Genomic DNA, 18,999 nt, shown 5'->3' on the forward strand with positions numbered 1-18,999 from the left:
TGCTTCCCTAAGTCAGACTAAGAATTCAGAAACTCTTAAAATAGTATGTTAAACATATATGGCACTGATGAATTCTTAATGATGTGGGTTATTAACTTGATCATTACTTTTTAAAGATTTTTTAAGATTTCCAAAACAAGGTGCTGAATACTCCCAAAAAGAGTAAAGAGTACTATCAAAGAACAATATCAAATTCTTATGAGATTTCAAAATTACATTTAAATGGCATCAACTATAACATAGAAAGAAAATATAAAATCATTACAAAAACACCTTTTCATTTAGGTGTGCTCTGGAGTAAAAGAACCAAAGTAAAGGATTGGATTTAAACCTAAACTTGGAAATTACTGATTTTAGCCAGTTTGGTAAACAGCCTCAATACTTAATGTAAGTTATTATAAATGCTCATTTTACCTAGTAGATTAAACACCATTACACACATTATTAGAGCAATAGAAGTGACTCATCAAATATGTTATTTAGTAATTATACCAAAGAATGTTTTGAAAAATTAAGACATGAACATTATTAAAGGCATAAAAAATAATTATTTTAAATTAAGCTGAAATTTGTTCACTTTGATTAAAAACTTAAGTGCACATACTCCTTGATATCTACATAATAAAAATAAGCAAGTCAGTTTCCTCTTAAATTTCATCCAAAAATACATTCTTTAATAACTTTATTTTAAAACTTTATAAAATATTTACACCAGTAGCATCACAAAGAAATGTAAAATGTCAACCAAACCTGCTGTTTGGAGGTACTAGCAGCTTGCAGCAGTGCGACATGGTTAGCTACCTTCTGAAGGACTGTAAGGTAACTGAGATACAAGGTTTTCACTGTTTCACCATGAGAATTGGTCTGTAACCAGAAAAACATAAAAAATAAAAACAACTAACATAGCTATGCACCTGCTTACATCATAAAATATGTCACTTACAATAATATTTATTATCTGGTAACTGGCACAATAAAATTCCAGGAAAATGATAGTCAACTATTATATAAAATATCCACAAATCACTAACGTGGAATCACACCTTTTGGTAAATCATAACACAATGGTATTTTTCATAAAAGAGAGGGGAAAATCCTCATTACAGAAAGCATTTATCCTCATGACACACAGTGATGGAAATGCTGCTCTTAGGAGGTGCCTGGTAATGAAATCTACAGTGCAGTAACAGTGATATGCGGACCCCTTCTTCCCATTTAGGCTCCAAGGCTCCGAGGAAACTGGGCTATTAAAAAAAGGGAAGTAGTTAAAAATAGCAAAATGAGACTGACTAAATATCAATCTAGATAAATATTCACTTAGGGTTCCTCTACGTACTCAGATATGTGACAGATAATTTAATAAAACAGAGGTGAAACATGAGCAGGAAATACAAACAGAAGGTTAAAAAAAGTACAAATAAATGTTGATTCTTAAAAAAAACCCACTTTCTTTTATACAGAGTTTCTATTACATTGATACTGTATCTAACATCAGAATAGTATTTTAAGCCTGCTATACAAGAGTATGTTCGGTTACTATTAGTGGAAAATGAGAAACTTCTTGAAAATGAAATGAAATTTGAAGATGAAAGTAGGTTACTTCCCAAAAAAAGCTAAAATGGAGGATATAAAAATTAAGCTTACTTTCTAAAATTAACTTTTTGAAAATCTATTTGAATATGTATTTTTGTATGTAATTACATTTGATATTATAAAATACTTTTGAAAACCATTCTTTTTTTAAGACAGAGCTTTAAAGAACTGTCTGAGGAAAAGCTACTTTTTACTTTACACTAGAAAAGAGAACTATGTAATCAAAAGCAAGATTATAAAGATATACTGACATGCTTACCTTATAACAACAATTTCTCCTTTTTCGGCCACTGCTACAGGTACAAGGCTCAGAAGATTGAAGTATCAGAGTCACATCCTCTGTTTCCAGCACTGTCTGATACACAGCTTTCTGGAAATCTGTCAAAGAACAATACACCATCTGCCAAGATAAAATACAAGGTAGTTATTAGTATTTTGTATATAGCAATAATAAAAATCACAATCTACATCTGATTTCATAATTATAATAGTGAAAGTTACTATAAACTATGTTTCCCTCTATTTACATGGTGATGATTTCTCCCAATTCGCTTACATTCTTTACTCTACCCACCCTAGATAATATAAAGTATGATTTCATTTTCAAATAAACTTCATAGTATTTTAATTGAAAGAAATCATAATATGAACAAACAAATGATGATTTCCTTACACAACTGACCCTTGAACATGGAAGGCGCTACAGGTGCCAACTCCCCGCATCATCAAAAGTCCATGTATAACTTCTGACTCCCCAAAAACGTAACTACTAATAGCCTACTGTTGACCAGAAGCCTTAACAATGGCATAAACAGTTGATGAACACATAGTTTGTATGACTATTATATCCTATATTCTCATAATGAAACTAGAAAAAATGTTATTAAGAAAATTGTAAGGCGGCAAAAATATCTTTACTGTTCATGACGTGGAAGTAGGTCATCACGAAGGGCTTCGTACCGGCCACGCTGAGGAGGACAAGGAAGAGGACAGGCTGGCCTTGTCTCATGGGTAGCAAAATGAAGAGGCAAAGGCAGTGAAAGGGAGTCAGTGGAGGCAGGAGAAGGAGACACGCTTGGAGGAACTGTGCAGAAACACGTTGCGATTTCTGTCTGACTTTTTTGCTTTTCATTTCTCTAAAAAATGTTCCTGTATGGTGCCAGTCCTTCTTCCACCAGTTGCTTTACTTTCAGTGCCCATATCACAGAAGGGTCCAGGTCACAAAAGAAGTCAAAAGCAATCTCAAATCATCAGACCTCCTCTGCCAGATTATTTTATGTCAATTTGTTTTCTACTGCTTTTTCTACGTCTTGTTCCTCATTGTGTGGCACTGTTTTGAAAGCACTTATTTCCATCAAGTCGACTTCAATCAGTTCCTTTGGTATGGTGTCCTGTATTTCTTTAAATTAGCTCTTGAATTTCTCTAAGATCCGTATCTTGAAATCCTTCACCCTTCACCTTTTTTTGCCATATCCACAATCTCTCATCATTTCACAGACTGGCTCCGTCATAAAAGTATGTCATCCTTTGAAGTCATGCACAACATGTGGACATAGTCTTCTCCAGCAGGATTTTACTACTCCAGGATTGATGGCTTTCATGGCTTTTTCTAGAACGATGATGGTATCTTCATATGGTCTGATCCTTCCAGACATTCGTGGTATTCTATCAGGGTTCTCCTCCACAGCACTTACTGTTCTTTCCGTAGAGGACCATGTGTAATGAGACCCTCTGAACTAAAAGCTGAATTAGACATGTTGTGTTTGGGGGCACATGGACCACTTTGACATCTTTGGTGTTGAACTCACAGGCTTCTGGGTGGTCACAAGGATTGCCCAGTATCAGAAGAACTTTAAAAGGCAGTCCTTTACCGGGCAAGGCACTTCCTGACTTCAGGGACAAAGCACTGACATTTTTTATATGTGTAAAATATGAATAGTTGTAAATATTTATATGCTTATATCACCACAGCAGAATATTATTGCCAATAGGCAAAGGGGCATACAAACAAATATGGTAATGTCTAGATAAAACAATGTTTTTTTCCCCAAAATGTCCTGTTTATTCCATAAACAAGGCTCAGAAATGTAGATACAGGCCAGGCGCAATGGCCCATGCCTGTAATCCCAGCACTTTGGGAGGCTGAGGCAGGCGGATCACCTGAGGTCAGACCGGCCTGGCCAATATGGTAAAACCCCACCTCTACTAAAAATACAGAAATTAGCTGGGCGTGGTGGAGTGCGCCTGTAGTCCGAGCTAATCAGGAGGCTGAGACAGAACAGCTTGAACTGCGAGGGCAGAGGCTGCAGTGAGCCGAGATCATGCCGTAACACTCTGGCCTGGGCGAGAGACACAATTTGTAGGTTGAGAAACCTCTATGTGGTTGTTACTTCACAACTGTACTTCACAAAAGCAGGAATGGCGATGGCTTTTCAGCGTACTAACCTACCATTTTTCTGTTTAAAGCAAACACAGTGAGAATGGATTCCAAATGGCCTATTTCTCTAACTGATCATCACATTTTTTTGCTCTGGTCTTCAAGAACAAGTGAAGCCTTCACTTCAGCCACCACCTCCTCTTAGGCCTCAACAATCCCAAGAGCAAAGGCGAAGCCAGTCCTGGGCCCTTGACTTGTAAAAATCAGGCTGTCCTTTTCCACCCAATTCTCAGGGTAGCTGTAATGACTTCCATTCATCATTTTGTCTTTAGCAAGTAGGTATGTTGTAACTTTACTTCCAAAACCTATTTCAGGAGCCAGCAGACCAGCAGAACCTGCATAGGTAGTAGCTATGAGGCCCTTCCCATTTTCTTCTTCCTTCAGTATCTCTCCTAAGGCAGCAGACTCAAATAAAATCTGTGCACCCAGATTATCTCCTGTTACAAACCTCTTGTCACTTGGTCCCTCTTTTTTGCATCTTCTAGACTGACATCGGGACAAATAACATCATCACGGCTACACTGTACTGGGTATTTTCCAGCCAGATCTGCAATGGTGACTTAAATCTCAGCTTGTCTCATGACGTCTACAGGGAAGACTATCTCCATTTCCTCTGCTCCTTTAGCCAGGATGACCAGAGCTCTATCGGAAGCTAGTTTTATCTTTTATTTTTTGAAGACCCAAAGCAGACTGAAGACAGATGCATGGCAGCACACATCGAGCCTGCCCCTCCCAACAGTAGATTTTTAAAAAATGTTTTCATAAAATATTTAGTGCAGCTTGACTCCACCATTAAATATAAAAGTACATTTAAGAAAAAAAGTGAATATAGAAGATGGTTGTCAATGAAGTACGAAGGTATCTTGAATTATTTAGTATTATTAAACATAGTGTCAATTACTCAAGATTTCTTACATGCCATGCATTTCAGAGCAACCAAGTGAGGCAGGCACTACTAACATCACTCCCATTTAACAGAGAAGAAACCCAGGTCTGAGAGCCTCACAAATTGCTCCAAGTCACAAAACTCTACGCAGAGGAGCTAGGATTTACGCTCATAGTATTTGATTTCAGAACCCAAGTTCTAAACCTCGATGCACAATTCTCTCCTTATACTTTTGTGTTGTTCCTACTAGACAGATAGCTAAATCACATACACGAGAGTCCATGAAGTATCTCAATTTAATAACATATTTTCCTTTCAAATCTATCTTTTGAAAGTAACAATCAAGAGGATATACTAAAATTAGAGGGCATTTCATGGGACTGCCCTTACTTGGGACATTAATTAGGTTTAGTTCCATAGTAATTTGTAGAACCTTTATTCCATCACCCAAGCTAGAAGAAACACAAGATTAAAAACTATAAAAGAAGACCGCTATATTAAAAAAATATATATTCTTAAAGTCCATTCCTCATATTTTCTTAAACAATTTAACAACACAGTTTTCCTACAAATTCGAAAAGTTAGGTTAGTTGTCTAACTGCAAATAGCATTCTACAAGAAACAGACCTACCTATTTTTTAAAAAGCTATTAATCACTCTGGTCCTACAGCTAGAATTAAGGTACCAAAGAACACCCTGTGTGGTAGACAATAGACAGTATGGGAAGGACAAAGTGTGAACAGAAAGCACATTGCAGAGAAAAGCTCTTCCTTCTTTATTGGCAAAAATTCTATCAAAAGTTTTGATGAGGCCAGGAGTGGTGGCTCATGCCTGTAATACCACTACTTTGGGAGGGTGAGGTAGGTGGATCACCTGAGGTCAGGAGTTCAAGACCAGCCTTGACAACATAGTGAAACCCTGTCTCTACTAAAAAAAAAAAAAAAAAAAAAAATAGCCAGGCATTGTGGTGGCTCCCGTCTGTAATCTCAGCTACTCGAGAGGCTGAGGCAGGAGAATCGCTTGAAATCGGGAGGCGGAAATTGCAGTGAGCTGATATCACACCACTGCACTTCAGCCTGGGCAACAGAGGCAGTCTCAAAAAAAAATTTTTTTTTAATGAGAAATGAGTTTAATGTATACTAATAATAAACCTGTTAGCTAACAGGTTAGTAAAGTCAGTAAGGAGAACAACTGAGCTCACAATGGTTTCTGAAACTCTGCATGTAACCATTTTTTTCCATACAGAGTAAAAGGCAAAAACTATATTCATAAAATACCACAGGAGACAGACTTTTTCTTAAAAAGAAAAAAAATAAAATAGAATAAAATATGACCAGAAATTAATAATATACACAAATGCAGTTCTTACCCGGTCTTCCTTCTTAGGCAACTGATCCTTGATAAGAGTCTTGGTGCGCCTGAGAAACCAACCAGACATCTTTTTGGCAAGCCTTTGCATGGCCTTTCGGCCAGTGGCTAGTTCTCTCTTGGTTGCTGTGTGTCTCTGACCATGTTCTACTGGGTCAGAAAACTGCTTCTTGAAGTAGGAGTTGCTCCCTAAAAGACCTGGCACAGCCCTTTAGGAAGACAATAAGAAAAACGTGAGGGTTTTATTACCTAAAAAGAAAAACACTGACTTCTTGCTTCTAAGAGATATACTACATTACTTGATTACTAATGGTAACAAAAACAGAAGCCAAGAAAACAGAATGTTCTTTCTTTATGACAGTTTCAGGTTATAACTATAATATGAGGATGAGACTGGCAGTTAGCATGTGTATTTACTTTAGTGACCAAGAGTAATAAATAAAAAGATAGGTTTTCATAGGCCTCCCCATATACATTTGGGGTCAAACACATCTAAAAACAGACAAACGATTGTTTTGTTTGTTTGGACACTAATAATTAGCAAACAAGATAGTATTCAGCTGAAGTACTATAAAATAATTTTTTAAAAAGTGTTTTCCCTCACCAGTCCATAACACACCACAGTTCCTTCATGTTGTTTTGAAGAATGGTTCCAGTGAGGCCAATGCGGACATTACATTTCAAAGCTTTCATAACTTCTGTTACTCTGGCTTTTGGATTCTTGATTCTATGAGCTTCATCCACAATGATAGCTGACCATTCCAAACTATAAAGTAAGGAAAAAGAAGGTTAAGGTTGAGAAAACTTCCTTTCTCAGTCAATAGAATTTTTAGAGAGTAGCTTTCTCTATCAAAGTTTTTCTCCTTTTTACTTTTTGATGATTCCATTGGATTCTTGCCTCTTCAGTTAAATGGTCACAGTCTTGGACAGTCCACAAAAATAAAATGCATAGAGAAGATAAAAGGGTATAGACATTCTTTAAAGATGTTAAAAAGACAAATTTCATTTAAACATCACTGAAATGACAATAAAGGATTTTTTTAAATTACCTTATTGGAATTAAACCAGAAAAACAAATATAAAAGAAATAAAACTTGCAACATTAAATCTGAATGAAAAATATCAATATAAACTCATGATTTTTAAAAGCTGTATTACACAGCCCTGTCCACTAAGAAACTTTAGAATTGACTGTTACCCCAGTAGCAATGATCACCCCTAGTGGTCTCGTCACCAAAAGGAACTAGAGCCTCATGGAAAAATGGAGAAACAGTTGATTTCAGGCATGTGTTGGGGGAACACTCAACAGTGGAAAAGCACAGATGTATCCAAATGCAAATGCGAATACGTCCAAAGAACAGAGACGCCAGCCTATTTGGAATATTTGGGCATCATTAAGAATATTAACTACAATTGAATATAAAATATTGAATGAACAAAAATCCAGGAGTTCTATGAAACATGAATTTAGACCCTTACTTCACATCACACATGAAAATTAACTAAAAACAGATCATAGACCTAAATATAAACTAAAACTTTTAAACACAGGAAAAAAACATTTGTGACTCTGGATTAGGCACGTATTTCTTAGATGTGACACAAAATTTATAGTCAATTAAAAATAATGTGATAAGTTGGACTTCATCAAAGTTAAAAACTTTTGCTCTTCCAATGACACCATGAAAAAAATAAAAAAACATGCTACAGACTGGGCAGAAATATTTGCAAATCATAATCTGATAAAGAACTTGTATACAGAATATATAAAGAATTATTACAACTGGGCTGGGCACAGTGGCTCACACCTGTAATCCAGAACTTTGGGAGGCCAAGGCGGGCGGATCACAAGGTCAGGAGATCAAGATCACCCTGACCAACATGATGAAACGCTGTCTCTACTAAAAATACAAAATTAGCTGGGCATGGTGGCGCCTGCCTGTAATCCCAGCTACGCAGGAGGCTGAGGCAGGTGAATCACTTGAACCAGGGAGTCAGAGGTTGCAGTGAACCAAGATCATGCCACCGCACTCTAGGCTGGTGACAGAGACAGACTCCGTTCAAAAAACAAAACAAAAAAAACAATAACACAGAATTATTACAAGTCAACAAAATTTTAAAAACCCAATTAAAACATAAGCAAAAGATTCTAATAGACATTTCACAAAATGTCTGCTTGAAGATATACAGATGGCAAATAAGTACATGAAAATATTCTCAACATCGTATTCAGAGAACTGCAAATTAAAACTAGAATGGCAATGATAAAAATGATTTAAAATACCAAGTGTTAATAAGGATGCAGAGAAACTAGAATCCTTATACACTGCTTTTGAGAAAGCACAGCAACTGTTCTAAAACAGTTGGCAGTTTCTTAAAAAGTTAAACATACTGAGTGTAAGACCTCACAATTCCATTCCTGTGTATCTATCCAAGAAAAATGAAAACTTAGGTGCAAAGGCTTGTATGTGAATGTTCACAGCAGCGTAGTTGCATAGCCATAAACTGGAAACAATTCAAATGTTCATCAACTGGTGAAAGGGCAAAATACAGAATAGCCATATAACGGTACCATTCAGCAAGAAAAAGGAACAAACTACCGAAATGTACCACAATATAAATGAACTTCAAAAATATCATGTTAAGCGAAAGAAGCCAGCCACCAAAGGCTTTCTCTTGAATGGCTCCATTTATATGAAACGTCCAGTTAAGGCAAATCTATAGAGACAGAAAGCACATCAGTGGTTGCTAGGGGCTGCAGATGGAAGCAGGGACTGACTACAGACAAATAACTTTCTGAGGTGATGGAAATGTTCTACACCTAGATTGTAGTAATAACTGCACAACTTTTAAAATTTACCAAAAACCATTCTAAGTTACAAGAGTACATTTTATGTCAACTATACTTAAATAATGCCCGAATCCACAGTGATACTCACATACACAAAAAAGGGGGGGTGGAGAAAGAAAGGAGAAGAGGGTGAGAAATTTTGCCACCACTGTAGATGACCATTATGCTAACTTCCTACTCCAAAAAGTGGTCATTAAAGCAAAAGAATCAAGCATTCACCTGGCTTTTTTAAAGTCAAAATTGTAGTTAATTCCTAATTAATGAAGAAAGCTTTCCTTTACAGGAGAATACCATTAACATACAGAAAAGAAATAATAAAACTAGAAAAACATTATTTTGCCAAACCTAGTAAAGTAACTGATTCCGACAAGAATAATTTGTGTATGCTAATACTACTAAGTAAAAGGACTGAGGGATACCAGAATATTTAAATGGTGGCAAAGTATCACTCCACAGTTCATCTGCTCATTATAAAGGGAGAAGCATATCTTTACAATGGAGAGATCTGATGATGGTAACGTCCTTAACCTGTGGGGCAAACTTGGCATCACTGACAGTCGAACAACCTGACATGAACACTTCCTGAAGTGATGCAAGTTGAAGTCCACAACATCATTTGTGAAGGATTCTTGCCAAAAGTGTTTAATCTGAATCTATTTAAGCCTTTGGGCCAAAACTACCTTACTAAAATACAAATGACAGATGAATGTATCTTGAGAAAGTAATCAGACGAATCTAATATATGAGATATCCTAAAAGACATCTAACTGGCCTGGTCCCCTCAAAAAGTCATATAATTAAAAAGTAAAAGTTGGAAAAATGATGTATACAGGAAGAAAATAGACAGACTTAGCCAAATTCTTCATCTGAACCTTTACTGAATCCTACTTTATACATACTAGATATTAAAAATGTTTTGAGAATAACTGAGGAAATTTTAATTGTTATTAATTTTCTTGTGTGTGACAGTGATATTGTGGTATGACAACAAATATCACTAGCTTTAGGAAATCCATGCTAAAAAACTTAAAGATGTTGTGTTTTATGCAACTTGTTGAAATGATTGATTACCTCCCCTATATACAAAGACACAGGCACACACGTTTACATACATTAACTTATATTTTGCCAACATTTGAAAAAATACACACACACACACACACACACACACACACACACACACACACACCCCTGTTGAATCTAGATGCTGAGAATATGGGTGGATGTTCATGTACCATTAAATTTTCTATAGGTTTCATCATTTTCTTAATATAAAGCTGAAAAAAGCTAGAAGCCTCAAGGAGAAAGAGAGGAAAAAATAGCAAAAATTCTAGAAGCTGAAAAGAACACAGACAAGATGACTTAGAAAAGCAGAGACTACAGCATCCTATGTCAAGAGTAAAAAAAGCCAAGAAGCAATCTAATTCATATTATTTAGTTCCTGAAAAGTTACGAATGGGTGGCCCCCGATGTCTCTGGAAATTGGAGTCATGTAAACGTTCAATAATAGTCTGTTTAAGAATCCTGCCACTGCACAAAGTAGATGCGTCAGGTCATCTCACAGCAGGCAAGAGAAGGGCAAAACACAGCAAAATCCTCATTTTCCTTAAGAAGAAATCAACAGATGATGCTGAAAACTAAAGAAAAATGTTAAAGTTGCAGCATAAGCATGTTCTATAGCAGTAAGGAGGTAAAGAATACAAAGATGGGCGAGCGCTGAGGTGAAGGCGATTGGGGGGCCGTGAACTGCAGTGTTTCACTAAAAGCCTTTTATCATATTTAGCTCTTTAAATCATATGCATATGTAACTCTGACAGAAACTGAAATAAAGAAAAAAACATAACAGCAATAAGAAAAAAGCAATAGCTCCTTATGTTACCTAGCGTGATTCATCCTCTCCGTGGACTATCGTGATGAATGCCCAGAGCACTAACCTCACAAGAACAACTTACTGTTTGCTCAGGTAAAATATTAATTGTTTTAAATATTTGCCAAACACAACATAAAGGCATTGGAACTAATAAATACAACTAAATACAACAAAAATCATAATATTTTGATTCTTCTAATCTTATAAATATATGATTGGTTATATAATTCTACTTCAGAATTTGTTTAATATTTATAACAATCACAGAAAAAACAGCAACCTAAAAACATTTATTTGGCAACTCTCATGTGCTAAAAGTGTAATAAGCACTGGGATACAGAAATTAAAACTCTCCTACATCAAAGAGCTTACAGTCTAAGGAGACAGACAGGTAAGAAATAATTAAAATATGCCTCATGGTATGATACATGAATTTATTATATTTATTTAACAGCAAAACATCTTTTGGGGTGGTATAGTATATCGGTTAAAAACCTAAGGTCTGGCCAGGCATGGTGGCTCCCACCTGCAATCCCAGCACTCTGAGAGGCCAAGGTGGGAAGATCACTTGAGTCTAGAAGTTTGAGATCAACCTGGGCAACACAGGGAGACTCTGTCTCTGTGAAAAAATAAACACTTTCCAGGCATGGTGGTGCATGCCTGTAGTCCCATTGCCCGGGAGACTGAGGTGGTAGACTGAGGCTGTACTGAGCAGTGACAGCACCACTGCACTCCAGCCGAGGCAACAGAGCAAGGCTCTGTCTCAGAAACCAAACCAAACCTGAGGTCTGGCAGCAGATGATCAATGCTCAAACCTCACGTCCTCCTGGCTGTGGAGGCCTAGAAAAATTATGTGACCTCTCCATGCCTCAGATTAGTCTGTCTTCTCTCAGGATCCATGAAATAGTAACAGGCTAATTTATTAGCTTATAAGTTTGCTTTATACAATTAAATCCCAGACCTTACAAAAATGGTAGCTCTAAATCCAACTTTACCAATCATATTCAAAGTGAATGGTCTATATATCCCAAATAAAAGGCAAAGATTATCTGAATGGTTGAAAAGGCGAGACGGCACTATAAGAGACTCACTCCAAATGTTAAGAACAAACGTACTGAAATAAAAACATGAAAAGCTATTCATATGCAGTAAGCATAAGACTCAGCATAAGACAACAGTATTATTCATATAGCCAAAAACTGGAAACAATTTGAATATCCATCAACTGGCAAATGGATAAAATATGGGATAGCCATGTAACAGTACCATTCAACGATAAAAAGGAGCAAACTACTGAGATGTACCACAATATGGCTATGCTAATATCAGATAAAACATCAAGATAAGAGACATTATTAGAAATAAATAGGTCCTTTTTTTTAAGGATACAAGGATCAATTCATCAGGAAAAGTAACAAACATAAATGCACATACACCTCATAAAAGAACTTCAAAATACTAAATTAAATGCTGACAGAAGTGAAAGGAGAAATAAATATATCTACAATTATAACTGAAAATTTCAACTCTCCTCTCTCAGATACTATAAGCCAACCTAAAAGGAAATCAGCAAAGACAGAAAACACGTGAACAATACCTTAACCAATCTAGTCTTACTGACGTTTATAGAACACGACACCCACTAATTGCAGAAAAAACATTTTTTCCCAAGTGCACATGGATCAGAAAAACGCAAATTACAAGATACTACTACACACCTACTAAAACAGCTAAACAAAAAGACTGACAATACCAAATATTGCTGAGAATATGAAGCACTGAACTCTCACACATTGCTAGCTAGAGTAAAACCACTGTGGAAAATGGTTTGGCAGTTTCTTCTAAAGCTAAACCTACAGTTAACCATACAGTCCAGAAATTCTACTCCAAGAGAAATGAAAACATCCGTCCAAAAGAGGCTTACACACAAATATCCCTTGAAGTTGTATCTATAATAATCAAAAACGGGAAAAACCCCAAAATCTATTCTCAGATGGATGGGTAAGAAAACGTGCATACTGACAAAATGGAATACAATGCAACATTAAGAAAGAACAATCACTGATCTACTCCACAATGTGAATGAATCTCAAAAAACACGCTGAACAAAAGACGCCACACACAGCAGGGTGCTTCCTGTGTAACACCACTGACACGCTCCGTGACAGCTTACACTCATCTACAGTGACAGCAATCAAAATCAGCAGCTGCCCAAGGTGAAAGCCGGAAAGGCTACTGTAAAGAAGTAAAGGCTCTGAGATGATAAAAATAGTTTGTACTTTGTTTGGGATAGTGGTTACACTCGTCTGTCAAAACCAGGAGTCAGTATACTATGCTCATAGCCAAATCCAGCCCATGGCCATTTTTGTATGGTCAGCAAGTTAAGAGTAGTTTTTACATTTTAAAGTGTCACGAAAAAGAAAAATATGCAGCCAACGCTGTATGTGGCCCAAAAGCCTAAGATATTCACTATCTGGCCCTTTACAGAAAAAGGACACCAATCCCTGGTCAAGATTCATTAAACTGTATACTTGAAATGGTATAATTATTATATACAAATTAAATCTCACTAAAGTTTTTTTTTTTTTTTTTTTTTTTTTTTTTTTTTTTTTTTTGAGACGGAGTTTCACTTTTGTTACCCAGGCTGGAGTGCAATGGCGCGATCTCGGCTCACCGCAACCTCCGCCTCCTGGGTTCAAGCAATTCTCCTGCCTCAGCCTCCTGAGTAGCTGGGATTACAGGCACGTGCCACCATGCCCAGCTAATTTTTTGTATTTTTTTTTTTTAGTAGAGACGGGGTTTCACCATGTTGACCAGGATGGTCTCGATCTCTTGACCTTGTGATCCACCCGCCTCGGCCTCCCAAAGTGCTGGGATTACAGGCTTGAGCCACCGCACCGGCCTAAAGTTGATTTTAATAAAATTCTCCAGCTGGGCTTGAGGAGCTAGTTTTCACAAAGACAGATTTAATTCATCCTCTGTCATTTTCCAGATGAGCCAATTTACCCAAAGCCACATAGGTAATGAGTAACTGTTTTTACTCTTTATTTTGTGCTTATAAAATCTGAGACAACTATCGACTGTTGTTCTTCATTTTTATCCTATGCCAAATCATTTTAATGCTGATGTGAAAGCATCACCTTAAAAAATAACCCGGTTTTCTAAGCTTCGGTTGACTTGGGGGGAATATCATGAATTCCTTCATTAGCAATACTTCAAATTGAGTGTAACTATAACATCTAAACATTTAAAAAACTTATTAGATAACTGTTTCTAATGCCACACTTTAATCTTCACCTAAAAGGTATAAATTGTATCCCTGTAGAAAGAAATTAGGCTACAAGCAGATGGAAGTTAATGATTTTACCAAGGCCCAGCCTGCTGCTCGAACAACTATGAAGAGTTCAGACCTCACTAGCATGGTGCCTTGACCAAACTACTCTAAGAGCCTGGCATTGGTATCCTAGGGCTACCAAAATAAAATAGCACAGACTGGATGGCTTAAAACAACCCGATTGTATTTCCTCACAATCCTGCAAGCTAGAATTTCAAGAGCAAGGTGTCAGCCAGTGTGGTTTCTCCTGAGGCCTCTCCCCTTGGCTTGCAAGCCGACGGCCTTCTTGCTGTGCCCTCACAAGTCCTTTCCCTTGTAACGTGCGGTGTGTCCCTGGTGTCCCTTTCTCTTCACATAAGGATACCAGTCATAACGAACCCAGGCCCCACCCAATCAGCCTCGGTCTCAATCACCTCTTTAAAACTTAATCAAAGAGACCTGTCTCTAAACACGGTTACATTCTGAAGTACTGGGGCTGAGAGCTGTACATACACATTGCGGAAGGGGAGTTGAGGTGAAGTGACAAAATTCAGCACGTAACAAGCCTCTTAACTGGTCTTTCTCCACTCAGCTCGGCGCTCCTCTATCCGCAAACACAGCAGCTACGGTACTTACAAAGTACAAATCTCATCGTTTTTATCCTGCCGCTAATCTGGTGACAACACTGTAAGGGGCACTCTGCTGCTCTCAGGATAAAGATCAGAATCCTCGAAGTACCTTCCAATACTCTCTATAATCTATTCCCTGCTGTATTACTGGTGTTGCCTCTTGGCCACTTCTGTCTTACACACTACGCTACAGTGGTTCTGTGCATGCGTGTGTGTATTTTTTGCCACTCTACATTCACAACAGACTCTCATAATTGAAATAATTTATGAAAATCACTGACCTAGTTCAGAGGCACTGTCTGCATAAAAGGCTGTACATGAGATTTAGGACAAGTCTTATCATTCTTTAACAATCACTGTTTGAAGAGGTATCCTGTATTCACTGTAAGAAACAGAGTAAGAAATTCTAGAAAACTTAATGCAGGTTTTTCCTTTCCAAAGAGTAAGTTAATATGAACTAAATATTTCAATAATTCTAAAAGGAAATTAACTCAAGCAAAGGAATAATGAGAGCTTTTTTAAAAATCACAGTATAGGCTGGGCACGGTGGCTCACGCCTGTAATCCTAGCACTTTGGCAGGCTGAGGTGGGCGGACTGCCTAAGCTCAGGAGTTTGAGACCAGCCTGGGCAACACGGTGAAAAACTCCATCTCTACTAAAAACTCAAAAAGTTAGCCAGGCATCATTACGTGTGCCTGTAGTCCCAGTTACTCGGGAGGCTGAGGCATGAGAATTGCCTGAACCTGGGAGGTGGAGGCTGCAGTGATCCAAGATTTTGCCACCGCACTCCAGCCGAGAGACAGCCAAGACTCTGTCTCAAAAAATAACAATAAATAATAATAATATAAAGGGATGGAAGCAGAAAATTAATACAATCATTCTTGTTATTCTCATTACCTGTTAAGTTCATCTAGGCATAAGCGCAACGTTTCGTAAGTTGTCAGGGCAATTTCACATTTCCTCTGCTTTACACGAATTAGTTCATTATCTTTTCTGTTTCCATGTAAAACAGTGACTCTGAAATATCCCCAGGTGTCCAACTCATCCTTCCAGTTGTAGAGGACAGAAAGAGGAGCAACTATTAAGAACATCTAAAAGAAGAATAAAAAAATGTTTGATTTTTTTAAAAACTGAAAAAGAATCCCAAAGTGAAATCCAGAATATCAGTATCAGTAGTCCTCTTCTTTAATTTTGACACTCTAATTAGCAACAATAAATACAACAGAGTGATTGGCTATATATGGACCCAGGAAATTCTCAAAAAATACTTTGCTGTTTAATTAACTTTTTATCAGGACAAAATAGACAACTAACCTTACTCAAAGAAACAGGTATTTTTTAATTTCCCCCTACCAAAAGGGCACTGAGAAATAAGAGAGAAGTAACTTTCCAAAAGACAGAAAATACAACAGGGATTCCAACAATCAATTTAAGGGCCAAGTGGGTAATGTACATACACAAGCAGGCCACGTGTTCCTCTTGAAATACATGGTCTCCTGGAGCTCTCTTGGCTTTTGCAATTTCCTAGTCCATTTCCTCTCCCCCTCTCTCAGATACTCTAAGTTAAAAAACTGGAAAATTCACTGGAAAACTGAAGCAATCAGAAGAAAACTGGATGAACTTCTCTCAGTATTGCAGCAATGACCTATCTATATTCATTTCCATGTATTTTGCCCTCCCACCTGTTACCGTGGGTACGCTGTTCATGTTCTTCTCCAAAGACAACCCCTGAATTTATATGGTGGCTTCCCATTCCTTCTTGCCAATCTAAAGTCAGTGCTGCAGAAACTGCCCCCAATCTCCCTACCTGATTAACTTTTCCATTTTAATGAACCACATCATCTATGGGCAAACATGTTAGAATATTTCCCAGGGTTTAAAAAAACCCAAAAAACAAAAATTAAAAAAAAAAAGAAAAAAAACTCTTCTCCTTAACCCAACATCTCTCTCTAGCTATTACCTCATTACTCTAGTCTCCCTATAACAAAGATCCTCAAGAGTTATCAATACTTAACTCTTCTCTTATCAACACTTAACAATTAAGAATACTTAACTGTTCTCTCTTGAACTCAGGTAAATGGGACTTCTGCCCGAATAATGCCTCCTATGAAATCAGTCCATCTGAGGATTACCAACGTATCTCTGGTTATTCCCCATATTCATGTACCTTCACTGTACTAACCCAGAATCCTGCTGTCATCAACCATTTTAACTTTGTCATGTTTTTATTTCTCCCTGTTACCACTATTCCTAACCTGTTATGTTTGACAGGGTTACCAGTACGTTTCTTTTCTAAAGTTTTATACTTGATCCACTTGCTAGAGATTAACCAACTAAACATACCCAAAAAATTCAATTTAACAAAGAAGTAATATAATACTGCTCTAAATTCTGCTGTTTTCTGTGAAACATTTCATCTAGGCCATTTGTCAGCTCTAAAAAGTCCAGTTTGTGACTGCATTTTGGAAAGAGAAAGAAGATCAACAAGCAGAATGTGAGAGTTCCTTCTTTACAACCCATCATCAAGCATATGTAAGTACTTCCTTATCATACTTGACTCATCTCAAGTATTTCTGTCCTTTGGGCAAAAGCTTATCCTATAATTTCCATTTTTCTTTAACTTTCAAATATAAAATTAGACCTCCAAGTACTAAGTCCTTACAGTGTCTTCCTTTGATTTATTTGTTACTACAAGATGAAAACGCTAGGTGCCATTCCATCTGAGCACTCTTAGAACTTTTCCACTTGAGAGACCATTCATCAAAGGTGCCAACGAATCCAAAGAGTCCCGACATCTGCCCTATGATTCCAGAAGGCGTTTAAAAATTAGGGTGGCAACATGATTTTTGATATTTCTTACAAACATTATTGGTCTTGAAAATTATGAAAGGTGAAATAATGGTTCAAAAATTCATTTTAGTAGTGAAAGATGTCAGAGAACTGGGTTATGTTATTATGCAGAGTCCAGGGGAAGTACGTAAGAACTTAGCATTTCCTACCATCTAATAAACAACACTGCATTTAGTAAGCCTTTTTTTCAGCAAATGATGCCAAAACAATAAAATGGAAAGCAGTGTCCAACTGCCAATTCACTACACACAAAGCAACTCTGGGAGCTACTCCTCCAATCCAGGTACAAACCAGGTCTGACCCTGTCTAGCTTCCAAGATCAGACGGGATGTGTTGTGTTCAGGGTGGTATTGCTGTAGACATGGGGGGAGGGTGATAATTCTTATTCTGAAGCTAAAATACAATTTTACAACTGAATCTAAAATTAACACAAATAAAATTAAAATTCACTTGCTTAAATATTATTAAAACTAACAGAAGCTAAGTTAAATAGTACAACTAGAGAATATTGAATTATTTGTATTTTTCAATAAATCTAGCTCAATGATTAAGGGGTATTCTATCAAATTTGGTTCCTCATGCACTGTGGCATAGAAAAATGACGTGGTGTGGACTGCGATGAGATAGTCAAAGATTAATGTGTGATAATTTTTGTGACGGAAGTAGTAATAGTATTAATAAAAACTAACATAACCATTATTGAGCACTTACTGTGTGCCAAGGGCTTTAGAAGTAGTTTACAGAAATTAACTCAGGGACTTTACACAGAAACACAGATGAGGAAAACTGGTATAGAGATATTAAACAACACACTCAAGGTCATACTGCTATTAAGCAGCAAAGTTAAATATTTGAACCCAGGTCTGTCTAATTCTAAAACTCTTAACTATCATGACATATCATGTTAGCACCTTCAATCAAAAAGTCTATGTCCTTGGACGTATAACTTTCTTATTTACCACTGTAACTTCAGAACTTCATATAGTACTTGGAAAACAGAAGGTGTTCAATAGATAAATGAACAAATAAAACCATTCATGTCGATGCTAAGTTAGGAATAATAATGTATGTTCAGAGAACAGTGACAGATCAGTAGAGGCGAAACAAAGGTTCCACATGAGAAGTGTGGTATCAAAATGAAAAGTAAATTGTACCTTTACAGAAAAATTACAGAACGTAAAATTGGAATCTGCTAGAAAACT

General features: G+C 36.9%; 1 protein-coding gene and 1 pseudogene across 8 annotated transcripts in view; both read right to left on the reverse strand.

The window, feature by feature from the left end:
* ERCC6L2 (ERCC excision repair 6 like 2) overlaps positions 1–18,999 on the reverse strand; it is a 201,719-nt gene that overhangs the window by 115,094 nt on the left and 67,626 nt on the right. For 6 of the 8 annotated variants that reach the window (XM_074395602.1, XM_074395598.1, XM_074395599.1 and 3 more), the window contains exons 4-8: positions 15,845–16,038; positions 6,889–7,050; positions 6,286–6,493; positions 1,853–1,993; positions 751–864 (exon numbers count right to left, since the gene is read on the reverse strand). In XM_074395602.1, coding sequence (XP_074251703.1) covers positions 751–864; positions 1,853–1,993; positions 6,286–6,493; positions 6,889–7,050; positions 15,845–16,038 — 819 coding nt within the window. Of the gene's footprint in view, positions 1–750; positions 865–1,852; positions 1,994–6,285; positions 6,494–6,888; positions 7,051–15,228; positions 15,319–15,844; positions 16,039–18,999 lie in introns of those variants that run through there. The other 2 variants (XM_074395601.1, XM_074395600.1) reach the window with 2 other exon arrangements.
* LOC141583499 (Parkinson disease protein 7 homolog) lies at positions 2,000–5,199 on the reverse strand (annotated as a pseudogene).

This window comes from Saimiri boliviensis, chromosome 2 (genome assembly GCF_048565385.1).
Source record: "Saimiri boliviensis isolate mSaiBol1 chromosome 2, mSaiBol1.pri, whole genome shotgun sequence".
NCBI classification, from domain to species: domain Eukaryota; kingdom Metazoa; phylum Chordata; class Mammalia; order Primates; family Cebidae; genus Saimiri; species Saimiri boliviensis.